Genomic DNA, 13,275 nt, shown 5'->3' on the forward strand with positions numbered 1-13,275 from the left:
ACTTCACGCTTTCTGATTTGAAATTTTTCCGAATATTCAACATAAGTCTCCCCTGGCACAACTTAAGGCCACTACCTCTTGTCCTATCACGGTTACCTGGGAAAAAGAAGCCAGCCCTCACCTCACCAACACCTCATTTTAGGCAGTTGTGGAGAGCAACAAGGTCTCCCCTGAGCCTTTTCTTCTACAGACTGACTAATCCTAGCTCCCTCAGCTGCTCCTCCTAAGGCGTGTTCCAAGTGGTTGATAAACCCCCGCTAAAGACACCAAGACATCTAACAACTGACCAACAAATATTTTCAAATAAATTAATTTCTAACCCCAGAAAAGGTTGCCCCTCCACAAATTAGGCAGAAGTAACTGTACAAAAAAGACATCATCTCCATACGCAGCCAATTCCAGATGACGTGGCAGAGCAACACAGCTGGAACTGGCAGGACTTAACAGGCACCGGGGAACAATCCACATCCCCGTTACTAAACCACCCTTGGCCTGAATATGGGAAAGGAATTTTCTATTTCTATAATCTAAGGAGCCATAAAGAGATAAAAATAACCACTTTGTTTGTCCTATTGAATAGGGGATTAAAATAACTGGCAACATTTTAAGTCATGCACCAGAGGTAGATTCACCAGGTCACAATTGGAAAAGGAGAACTGCCAGGCCTTGATAAGCATGGCAATTACAGTTCTTTTATATACAGAACCACTCCAAGGGAGAGCAGCTTCCTTACACAGCAATAACAGCATATCCTTTGATTTATACAGTAGTCCTCCAGCAATACAACCAACATCCTGTTTTCATCTTAAAGTACAGCTGGGTAGGTTGCCTACAGGCTTTATTTATCAGAGCTCTTCTAACCAAGTCCATTCTCATTATGAGAAACAGCACCATCCAGTTCAGCAAGCATTTCTTATCTTCCCAACTCTTTCCTTTTAAAAATTCTGATGTGGTATCTACATTTAGGTACTACATTGATCTGATATAATGAGAGCTTTGAAATAACATTTATAAACTACAGTAAAAATGCTCCCCCCACCTGGAAAGTCATGTAAAAACACCCAAGAAAATTCAGAGGAAAAGGAGTTTGTGGCTTTCAGAGGAAAGATCAGAAATACTGATTGAATGACCTAAGCTGTAAGATTTCATAAAGCCCTCAAAGCACAGATTTCCAAGATCAGGAATTACTTTTGTGAATCCTCCCCAAATTTAGAAATTTTCTCCAAATAACAGAGAATCTCAGTAAAATGCCTAAAAACATAATATTTCTATTAGATACCTCTCTGACTACTTTAAATATTTAATAGTTCTGCATCCTGTGTTACCACAAGTGAGAATTCTGCCACAAAATCACTTTTCCACACTGTTACCCATGAAGGAACTAGCCAAGAAGCATTTTGTGTATGATTTACATTCATACTCCGTGCCCATGCAATAACTCATGAACATTCCACTTGCATGCTGTCACCTTTTAGAAAGAGAAGTATTGAGAATGCTTAACTGTTCACTAGTGCACTTGCTCAAAACAGTTTTAGAAGTTTTTCACTTGTTGAATGTTATTCACAAAAATCTAATACAACGAGGAATGTGTCTCTAGTTATAGCAACATTTTATATTGATTTACATTCAAAGGGTAAGCAGCATACCAACAGAGCATCAGTGGAAACATAAATGCTTTATCAATAGGGCAAGGTTCTCATTTAGAAAGTAATAACCCTGATTCAAGTGAACAAGAGAACTTAGAACTCGTTTGCACTAGTCAGAAAAAGGGGATGGTGTGGGGATAAAGACGGAAGACAGCCAGAAGTACCACCAGCAGAGCTACAGCAGTAGAAACTTCAGTGTCCAGAAGGTGCGTAGATCTGAACACCACCCACACCACAGCTTCTGCTATTGTCCTTAATAGTGTAAGTTAGGCCAGGGACAAGCTGCAGGTAATTCATTTGCTAAAATCTCACTAAGACTTGTCCCAGTTCCCTCAAATCTACTATTGTAAACCAATGCTTCAGAGTCTGATCAAAAGGAATGCAAGTCTTGTTTTAAGATACTGAAAATAGCTGCTCATTAGCTTCTCTCTCAGCTTAATACTGCTATCTATGTAGATGACAGGAGAATGAGACACCAACAAGAGAGCTAAATTCACCTGAGAACTCTGTTCACCCTCACTCTACGAACTAGAACTCCATGTGCCAATGGCCCCAAACCCATTGACCTCTCCCAGTTGCCATGTTTTCTCTCCCAATAAAAAGGGTTGAGTTTCAAACACCACTCAAAGACATCTGTAGAAACAGCTCTAGCTTCCTATCATGCAAGAGTTCCAGGTTGCTTCAGAACAACAACCAGAGAGCCATTAGCCATACCTAAAACAAAAACAGTCACAATTTTTCACATTTTTTTACATGGATTTGAGGTCACTGCCATACTGCAGCTACTGTAAAGAAGAAAGCCTCTCTTTAGGGCCAGAACTTCAAAGCTTACCCTTCAAAAACATCATCAAATTAAAAAGAATATCCTGAAGTGAACACAAGTAAGAGAAAAGAACAGAAAGCAATAAAAACCTCGCCAAACTTTAAAAAAAGACTTGTGTAATCATAAAAAGCTGGTTGCCAACATCTAAGTGAAGAAAAAGACTTAAAGAATCTACAATAAACTTATTACTCCACCAACTCAAGAGCAGCAGTAAATCTGCACAGCTCAGAACAAGACACAAACTCCTTTCCACCTAGGTTGTCCACATAAGACACAGTGAGGTATTCAACTACTATCAAAAGAGAGTAAGAAAAGTCCTTAGCCTGTAACAGATCTCTGAATCCTTAGAGTTGAAAGGAACATCCGAAGGCCATCTAGTCCAACTCCTGTGAAACGAACAGGGAGCAATCAGTCTCTCATAAAGAGCCATAAAACCATTCCTTTCTTGTTGTAATTTAAATGTTTAACTCAAAACATTCGTCAATCAAAGCCACAGATGAATGCAGTGAAGATATGACTTGCTGGTACAGCCCCGTTAGTTCAAGGATGTGATTCGCATCTGCTGACATCTCATGTTACTGTCAGAAGGGTGGAGCTTAAGGACTAAACTTTTACAATTCCTGCTAAAGTTTTGACATATTTCAGCTCTCCCTTCCAATCCTTAGTAAAGTATCTTTGCAAACAAACTGGAGCTCTTTCTACCGCACTGAGCACCTATTCACACAATTCCACAGACTGACTAAAGACAACTCAGTATACAACCAAGATGTGAATCTTGATCTGAGAGGATGTGGGAAAGGCCAGTAATTGTAGAGTTGTCCAAATCTCATTGGCTTTTATCGCATTTTTACGTGACTTCTAAAAACTCAACATTATTGTTTCTAATCTTGGACCCCTTGTTTACATATAAGAGAAGAATTCTTTAGATATTTAACTATTCTTTCTTTCTGAGACTGGTGCTGGCACCGACACTGTACACTTCTCAGTTAATTAGGGTAGGATTTTTGAAGGGTATTTCTATCTGAAGTTCTTCCAAGAACCTCTGACAAGCCTTTGTTTACAAAATAAACAGTTCACTGGGCGCTTCATTTCTTACTACAGATTTGTGCACCATGAGCAGGAAGAGGCAGCATCAGCTGGTCAAAGAACAGAGATTTAACTCAGGAAATGCGAAGGTTACACAGTCAGGGTATCTGCTATGAAAGGCCCACTAGGCCTGTAGGCACACATCTGATGGACAAGGCCCAGCAGTTAGCAGTCACTAACCGGCAAGACAATGGCACAGCTGAATTCACACAGGGCTGCACACAGGCTGAAGGCCTCATTAGCAATCCAAATCCTGAACCAGGTCTGAACTCAGTATTGCTCCAGTGAGGGAGCAATAGTGATGTCCCTCACTCTCAAGTTTAAAACATCAAGCATATCCAACTTAAAGGGCAAGTTAATCTATAACCAGTGCTCACAGCATGCCATCCTCTGCCAAAGGCAGGATCAACACGGCAGGCTGGATTTTACCCACGAAGGTGAAGACTTTAAGAGAGTTTTGAGATTTCAACATGCCGACCCTGCTGTCCCCACAAGGAGGACAAGCCACACAACAGCAGTGACCACAAACTGACAATCAAAACATCTAAAAAAAGTAATTAGATGAAGTAATATTAGAAGTATTAGTCATTACCTTTTGTCTTCATATTACACAACTGTAAACACAAAGCAGAACTTATTTTCATATTTCTTTTAGAAGACTTCCTAACCAGCTCCTATTACACCCTATGCAAGCAAATAAGCCCATAAAATGGTTATGATCTCCTCTGCTCACTCTAGACTTTTACAGGCCTGCATTTCATTTTTAGCTATCAAAATACAAATAACCACTGCCAACATGATTACAGCAGTCTTACAAGGTTAAATCAGTAACAGAAACATGACCAAGTTTCTCAAATAAGAAGTGCCTTACTACAGTAAAGATACAAGACAAAAATGTGGGGTTTTTTTTTGCCTTCTTTTTAACGTAACCTCACGTCTTATAGAAATGCTTTAAACAAGGAGAAGGAGAATGTATTTTGTCTCAAATGAAATTTCTAGCTTTAGTACTAAACACGTTAATCACTAACATCCAAACTCTATATACAAACAACAGAAGCTTGAAAACAAATAGTTTTTTTTCTTGTCCTAATGCTTCTATTAACTCATACAGAATAAGGTTATGGTGTTATAAACTAAACTGGGGCCACAATTACAGTCATACTTTACTTTTCTCAAAGCTGAGATCTAAAAATACACCTGATTATCTTTTGGAGCTCACAGATGTTGTACTAGTGTGACATTTCTCATCTCCTCTGCAGAGGGGGCACAGCTCCTATGGACATGCCATGGATCTTGCCATGAAATTGCTCAAGTTACCAAATGTTTGGTGTTTTTTTGTTTTGGTTTGGTTGTTGTTTTTTTTTTTTTTGTTCGTTTTTAAACTCCATCCTTCATCAAAACTTGTACAAAATACTGGTTGGTTGGCATTGCATAGGATGAAATTACAGCATTTACATCCTATGTCACTATTTCCAAACATTCTCAATTCTAAATAAAAACTTATTCCGGATTAAATTGCCAGCAAGCAGATTTAAAAAGCAAACAAGAACAACAACAAGCGCCTTGCAAACCCACTGGCTAGCAGGCTTTATGTATGGGAACTACTGAACCCAGAAAAATTTTTCTGTGAGTACATGGAAAAAAGAAAAGAACAATGACAAGAAAACCATTCTTAAGCAGTATCTTAAAGACCACCACCAGAAAAAAAGAAAAAAAGCACAAGAATTTATTTGTCTGAATATTTCTAAAAGTACTGAGATGAAGTCATTTAATAATGTAAAGGTTTCATTCAACTTTCACAGTTCATTGCACTTCCCTCCTCTCCCTTTATTCATGTGAAACTTATAGATGAAGAGGCATTACAGCAGTGTATTTTGGGAGGAAGACTGGAAAGTTTGCAAGTGTTTGGGCAGCGGAAATATGAGAACGGTCAAAAAAAGATGCTTAGAATCAAGACAGATTCCAGCAGTTCAGACAGTGATGTCAGATCCTTATTACTTTTCCAAAATACACTGCTTCAGATTCTCTCCATCTCCCTTGCCATTAACAGTCAGCTCTGAAAGACTGCTTTTATAACACTGATTTTCCACCTTGCTATTCTATGGAAGTGAACAAGCATTACCTTGTGTGCTGAGACTATCCTCACTATACCAAAGGGGAGGCAAGCAGAGGAGATATGATTGTTCTCCTTCCGTGTAGAGCAAAAAACCAAAAGTTATTTTAATTACAAAATCCTCTGACTACTGTACATATCATTTGGAAGAAAATATTCTTTCTACTCTCCCCCGAAAAAGGAAAAAAAAAACACCAAAAAAAATAAACAAAAAAGACAACAACTTAAGGAGTTGCAGGAATACAGATACACCTTCCAGGTAAAAAATGCTTTCAACACTGTTGTCACAAGACCTTGTAAACAGATAGCTCAGCAGATTATCTTCTACTTGCATTATAGCATCCGACTGTTCTGCCCTCCAGTTTGGCAGCAAACAGGGGACTAGGTTCTACAAAGGTCAAGAGCAATGCAATGATACTTAAACATTTGACAACATTACAAATGACAAGAACTCAACTTATTGTATTTTTCCCTAGTGTACTTCTAATTATCTCATTACCTACACATTGAAAATATCTGCACATTAATAACTTGCAAGCAAGCATTCATCACCCTTTTGGAACAAGCTCTCTGATGCTATATGAGCCAAAGCAGGTAACAGCCCACAAGACCAAAGTACAACATCCATGTACAGCTCAACCAGATTCCACAGCAGATCATTACGTGACAATGAAGAACAGCATGCTGCCATGCTTGGAGAGGTCTAGGGAAAGGACACCATCAAACTGGTGAGAACCCGATATCAGTATTTAACTACACAGCCTTATGGAACAGCTGAAAGAGATACTGAAGCCTTCCAGTAGATAAAAGCATAAAAATTAGCTGCTATATAACCACATACAGAGCTTTAGTCTTTGGAAGATGATCTATCTAAAGGTCTGAAATGAAAGCAGCTAAAATACCCAAGAGGAGAATTAATGCCCAAGAAATCAAAGCAAATTAAAATAAGATTTCTAAAACCAACAGAGAAATTCTTTTTAGGAATACGAATGTGAAAAGGGACTTGATTCTGAAGACAAACACACAGGTTTCTAATTTTGTTATTTTGCAGTGGAGTGATATTTAGAATTAAGACATCACTTTATAGTGACAATAGGGGAGATGCAGGGCAAAGAACAAAACGCATGATCATCGGTATTTGAGAGAAAGTCAAACTCTCACACAGAAATTATTTACATTATTTGGCGAGCTGGAAAGGTTCACTTAGATATATTTAAAATGTATACATATTTAGATACATAAATTTACACAAAATCAAATTACATTTTCTAAACCAAGTGGTTATACTTACAGAACAGAGAGAAATAATAACGTTCAAATAAATATGCAGGAAAAATTGTTAAGGTGCAGCTAAGAGAGTACACTTTGGAAGCTATTTCTCCAATTTAAATCTTTGATGAATTAATGCTCCCAACAACAAAACTGATGCTTTCTCGCAGGAAAAAGCTCATGCCTAGCCAAAAATATTTATGTGTTCTATTTTCTTTAACCAAAAATAGCAATCCTGACAGCTCTAGTCTTGCAGAACAGTTGACATATACAGAAGCTCCCCAGGGAGACATTTCATTCATAGGTTAGGGATGCATCTTTTACCCACACTCATCTTTTTGATCCTTTACAATCACTGAAAGATGCACAAAAATGGGAGTGCCCTTTCTGAACTTCGTAATCTCCAAGCAAATGAAAAACAAATCCAGGAACTCTTAGTTTGGTAAAGATTCCTATGGGATTGCACTCATAATGCAGAAAAAATATGTTTCCTTAACTATGAAAAAAAAGCACATTTCTACACTTAACCATCACCATGCAGATTTTAAGTTAGAATGCCCCTACTTGAACTCAAAGTAGTAAAAGTTTACTTTCATACAAAGAGTTGCACTTTTAATTATGAAACCATATTTAGGAGAGTATTCAAGTGAAATCTCAAATTTTTAATTGCCTGTTACAAGTCAAAGCAGCGTTGCTTTTTCCCCTGCTGAGCTCCCCATTGACACATGCTGCAGTTTCCCTTTCATTGTGCTAATGCTGGGCATAGCCACAGAATTCTACAGGAGTCTAGGAGAAAACAGCTTCTTGTCATCCTTGAATGCTTTGACGTCAACTCACTGAGTTGCAGAGCAGAGTACAGCAGCAGCAAATGCTCCTGCAATGAGCAGCTCTTTCTCAAGCAGCCTGCAGCCATGTGAGCATGAAGCCAAAGCAGCAGGTCAGCTGCTAGGGAGCTAGGGAGAACCAGGTGAGAAGGAAGAAAAGACCTGTTTTAACTTGCAAGCAGCCATGAAGAAGAACACTCTGCGTTCCTCGCTCTCTTAATGGAGTGGATACAACTCACACTGGCTTGTAAATTTCAAGGGAAAAAAAAAAAAAAAAAAAAAAAAAAATCAGAACTATTTAGCTGAGCAGGTGCTAAGAGCTGCTTGGATAATTTGGGATCTGCCACTCTCCAGCATGCACAAGGCTACAACAGCAGCAGCTGGAAACGACAGCGGCCACGCTGTAACTTGCTGTAACACTGAGAAAACTTCCACACTACAGTCAAAAAACAGAAGCAGTGCTGGGCTTCCTGAAGGGAGGCCTATTTAGATGTTAGTAGATTAAAGGAGAAACCATTTGTTTGTAAGTCTGAAACATTCCTGGTGACTCAATTTACCTGTCAGATGACAGGATGACTATAAAGGTCTCCTCTGGGATCTAAGCCTTTGGATCCTTACAATGGGCCCTTTTCTTCTTCCACCCAACACAGATGCTACTACTCAAAATAAACAGTGATCTTCAGGTCTACATGAACACTGTAGTCTCTTATAAAGTTAACAAAAGCATCCAGTAACAACAGAAAAGAAGAACTTCACATAAGATAACATTGAAACAAACCCATATTCTGGTCCAAAACACCTTTTTTCTCACATGCCTTTGAACTAATGACTAGCTCTCCTTTTTGGAAGGTAGCATCATGCTAGACAAAGCTTAGAAATAGTTGCTGATTTCTCTTTTGTATACTACCCTCCCACACAAATTTTCACTCTAGCATCCTCATTCCTTAGCCCCCTAACGTTTCCTTGATCTCATTCCCACAGCAACATACTCCAACAGGGAATGTAACTGCTACATACTCAGCTATGACTTCAGACTCAATGTTTGAATATCCAAACCAGCCACTAAATACAACAACATTCAATTCAAAGCACCACTGTGTCATGCAGCTATTCGAAGTTGCCTTGGCTAAGGCAGACACATTAAAATGAACAACAAAATCACCCTGAGAAGTGTTCCATATACATTCCAAATTCAGATGACAAACAACACCCTGGAACAGGAACATTCAAGTGGCTCCTGATTGGGATCCACCCACAAAGTGGTTAACTCCCTGCTTTAAACACTCAGCAAATGCTATGGGCACAAGTTCTCAAAGTTCTTTCCATTTCGTTATTTTTCTAATTAGTTCTTCTTCATCGGGTCATGGGAACAAGAAAAAATGAGCTATTTATCTTGAATTCTTGAGCATAAGAGATAGAGTACTTTTAAGATCGGATGGCCCACTGCACGCAGGCCAACGTACATTCTGATTCTAGAGACTGCTATCGAAAGCACAAAGGTATTGTGTTTATCCACAAGTATCTATACATGATAAAGTAGTAAGCACATCATTAGCGACAGCCAATTAACTGGAAGTAAAAATGCAGTTCCAGGCCTAACCCACATTTCACCAACCGGCAAACTTGCATTCTCCACTTTCCCCTCCAACCTGCTGCTATGGCGTGGCAGCTGACCACCTGCCCTGCTGTCAGCACTGCCCTTTCACACCACAGAGGACCTGCATTCGTACTGCAACTAATCTGTGGCCAGGCTGGGAACTGGCTCAGCTGACAAGTTGAAAGAGAGGGAGAGAGCTCAAACCAGCACTTTAAGCTTGATGCCAGACATTTTTCAACACTGAACCACAGCTGATGTCTCTGGAGATCTGTAATCTGATTGAAATTATTTGATAAAAAGAACTCAATGGTTGTATTGAGGCAAAGACACACAACAGATAAGTTAAATTTCTTGTTCTTTCTGTAAATACCACATCTATTTCTCAAAGGCAGCTCTAACCAACTGAAAAGATTTTTGTCTTGCTCCTCTTATTAACTTCAGTATGTCCACCAGGCCAAGCTGCCAGGGAATGGAGCATAACAACACCAGAGGAGGTTCTGAAGCACCCAGGCACTGCCCCATCCTGCACTGACCTCTCTGCCTTCAGCCCTGGAGAAAAGCTGTAGCCCCCAGCTGTGTGCTCATGAGATACAGAAATAAAGATAGAAAGTTTTTTATTGCTTTGCTAAGCCAGAACAGAAGCTGCTTTCTGAAAGTAAACATACGTATGATTAAAGGGAACAAATTAAATAATAAAATTATCATAAACCGATTAGAACTGAATTAAAAGGCATACCTCAATGTCATTCTGATATTTGAAAGAAAATAAATCTTCAGTTTACTGAAATTCAAATTTGCTCCAGTAGTTTCACAGCACATTTACTGGCAATACTTTACAGTAAAAGTCTCTGTCAAGTAGTGAAATCCCCTTGTTAACATAAAAATTTATTTACACCAGAGGTTCAGCACTGCTCTTGTAATAGTAGGAAAACTGTGGTCAAGATGCTGGATACCACCCACCGTCAATTTTTTTTTTTTATTACTTTCAAGTATTAAGACACACATTTTCCTATCATCCCGTAGCACAGTGACAACACAAAACCAATTCAGCTCTGAACAGGAGCTCTCTGTGTCACTGGCCTGGCAGGAGTGCGCTGCCAGGAGTGCTCCTCAGACGCAAGGCAAGATGGATGAGCTATAAAACTATTAAAAGTATGTCTGGCTCATCCCAGCAGAATAAGAAAATTCCATACAGAAGAGCCACAACATAACATGGAAGACAAAATTATACAGAAATTGCAAGGCTAACTAAATAGCAACACATGAAAACTCACAGCACAGCGTGGCCACATCTACGCCCCCCTGGCAGTATGCATCAGTCCTACCAAGCTGTGCAGTTACCACAGATTACACCTCCCAGCTTCAAAGAACACATTTGCCGGTAACAGATTCCAGTTGTGTTTTACCAACATTCCCCACCTGGTCAGGCAGGATAGGAGGAGTCACAACGCCATGCCACAGCGTTCAGTCATGTGTTTGAACAATATTGCCATTTCAAAAACACAATGTTCCCTCTAATCTCACCCAGCAAAGACGACTACAGCACTGCTGACTGCTCTAACGCAAGTCTGGGGACCCTCGTCAGTAACTGGGGGGGAGCTGCTGGTACACACAGATTTTTTTTCCCCAAATCCAGCATTTGGATGAGCAAAGGAGACTATCTTCAGGAAGTAATTAAGACTGGCAAGGTTGAAATCTTGTTGTAACAAGTAAGGAATGATAAGTCGATTTTCCAAACACTAAATTATGTGGGAACAGCTGATAAAAAGCCTGAAAATACACCTGCAGGGCAAATGAAAACAAGCATTGCTGTTAGCTACAAAACTGAGATGCGAACGCTGACGGGTGCCTGAAGCCACATGAAGGGAACACACGAGCCCTCCTGACTCAGGGAGGCCGAGCAGCAACACAGCACAGTCGGCAGCACTAGGGCAGGCCGCAGGTCTGTGGGATCTGCTGGTGTGGCCTTCACTTGTTTTTGTGTTCCAGCCCCAAGGAGAACAGAGGACCTTGAAGGCACATTGGTTTAGTGCCTTCCTAACCCGTTATCATGCTCCATCCCCGCACATTCAGTTCTTTCAACTGAACCCATGTACAGAAGACTTAGAAATGCAGTAATTATCTATACTTAACTATACCTTCTACACTGCCTGGAGCTGTCAGCTCCACTTCTGTGTGGCCATGCATTAACGTGGGACTGCCGTAAGGACCAAGCTGAAGAAGCACCTCGTTAGTTCTCCACGTTCGCTCCACCATCCATCATTCACACTGATTTGATCACTGCTTCAAGTACCACCACCAGCTCTGAGAGCTTATAGCGCAACCAGTTAGCCAACTAACACGAAAGCTCCCAGAAAGCCTCGGCTAAAACACAAACGCCCTAAAGCCAGCCGCAGGGCGCCTGCCAGCCCCGCCACGGGGTGAGGGCCCTCCGTGGCACACCCGAGCCCTCCTGCCGCCCCGTCCCCACCTCGCTACACGGAGATACAAAGCATCTCTTGAGAGTTCCATCTTCCGGCGGGCTGTAAGCGACTGATAGCCCGCCGGGTAGGGCTGGCGCCAGCAACCAAGCACGCCTGCCCCCGCTTCTCCCCGTACACACGCTGCGCGTTTACCTCTCAGACTCCCACCGAAGCGCTACGCCGTGCTCCGTTCTCCCACACCACCGCGGCTTCTGCACGGACAGCGGCGGTTACAGAAGGAGCCGTCCCGAGGAGCCGCTCCCCACACCGCAATGCCGCCCGGCAGGTACTCCGCGGACGACGGGCGCGCCCTGGGCGAGGCGTGAGGGCTCGCGACGCCCTCGGCCCCTCTGCCCGCAGCCCGTTCCCGGCTCAGACGGCGCCCGAGTGCCGTCGAGGAACGGAGGACCGCGCGCCATGCCCCCCTTCCCGCCCCTCCCGCAGCCGTTTAACGGTCACCGCTCCATCTGCCGGCTCCACACGGCGCCGCCGCCCGAACGCGTGGAAGGAGCCCGCGCCGTTGGGACCCGCACCGCGCTCCCTACGCGCTCCGCTCATGCCCCCCGTCCCCCCCCGCTCCGAGCGATGCGCCGCGCTTACCCGGAGGACGGCAGGACGGCCGTCTGCGGAGAACAGCCAGCCATGCTTGCGGGACCCGCCTCACCTGCGCGGGGTGGGCTGCGGAAAGCGGCCCCGATCCGCCTCACCCCCGAGCGCGGGCATCCGGCTGCCTGTGCCGGGGCGGCCGCTCTCCAAACCACACCTCGAGCGGAGAAACGGGGAATGAAAACGAAAAAAAAACCAAACCACGCGCACACACACACAAAAAAAAACAACTTGGTGGCGAGAAACTTGAAACGCTGAACCCCCGCCCGCGCAGACACAGAGTCTCGCTGTTCCCGTCCCGACTCCTCCCTCCGCGGCCCGCCTCCACCCACCGGCTCCAGCCCGACGCCCGCCCGGTGCGGGACGAGCTCTCTCGGCCGCGGCCGTCAGGGCCCGCGGGGGCAGGGCCGCTCCTCTCGGCTGGAATTTTCCTCTCCCCGAGCAAACCGTCCCGGCCGCCGCCTCGGGCTCAGCCCTTCCCCATTCCTGCCAGCAGGGCGCGGGGCGAAGCGCCTCCAGGTGCGGACAGCCCGCGGCAGCCTGGCTGCGAGAACCGCCAGCTGTGCCGGTGTCACACCGGGTGAGCAGGAGGTGCCGGCACAGAAAACACGCAGCTCTTCTGCCCGGTAATATTTCGGCTACTGCTAAGCACAAGTAGAAAAACAGCTAGTAACAAAGTGTTTATATATTTATTTTCCTCCCTGGGGGAAGAATTAGAGCACTGCATTGAGGTATATCTGCCCTTTTTCACAGTAGTTCTAGGATTAAATATGTTGGGGAAAACTACTGTAGTAGCCCCTTGTATGTGAATACTGTGCATGATCTGTGCATTGTTTAGTATAATAGTCA

The 13,275-nt window shown here is 43.0% G+C and overlaps 1 protein-coding gene across 1 annotated transcript in view; it reads right to left on the reverse strand.

Annotated features, from left to right (window-relative positions):
- COBLL1 (cordon-bleu WH2 repeat protein like 1) overlaps positions 1-12,239 on the reverse strand; it is a gene marked incomplete at both ends in the record, with an annotated part of 74,415 nt that extends 62,176 nt beyond the window's left edge. The window contains one exon of the mRNA XM_079539237.1: positions 12,055-12,239. Within this exon, the coding sequence (XP_079395363.1) occupies positions 12,055-12,239 (185 nt within the window). The remainder of the gene's footprint in view (positions 1-12,054) is intronic.
- Positions 12,240-13,275: the final 1,036 nt, after the last annotated feature.

Source organism: Tetrao urogallus, assembly GCF_951394365.1.
Source record: "Tetrao urogallus genome assembly, chromosome: 8".
Lineage (NCBI taxonomy): Eukaryota > Metazoa > Chordata > Aves > Galliformes > Phasianidae > Tetrao > Tetrao urogallus.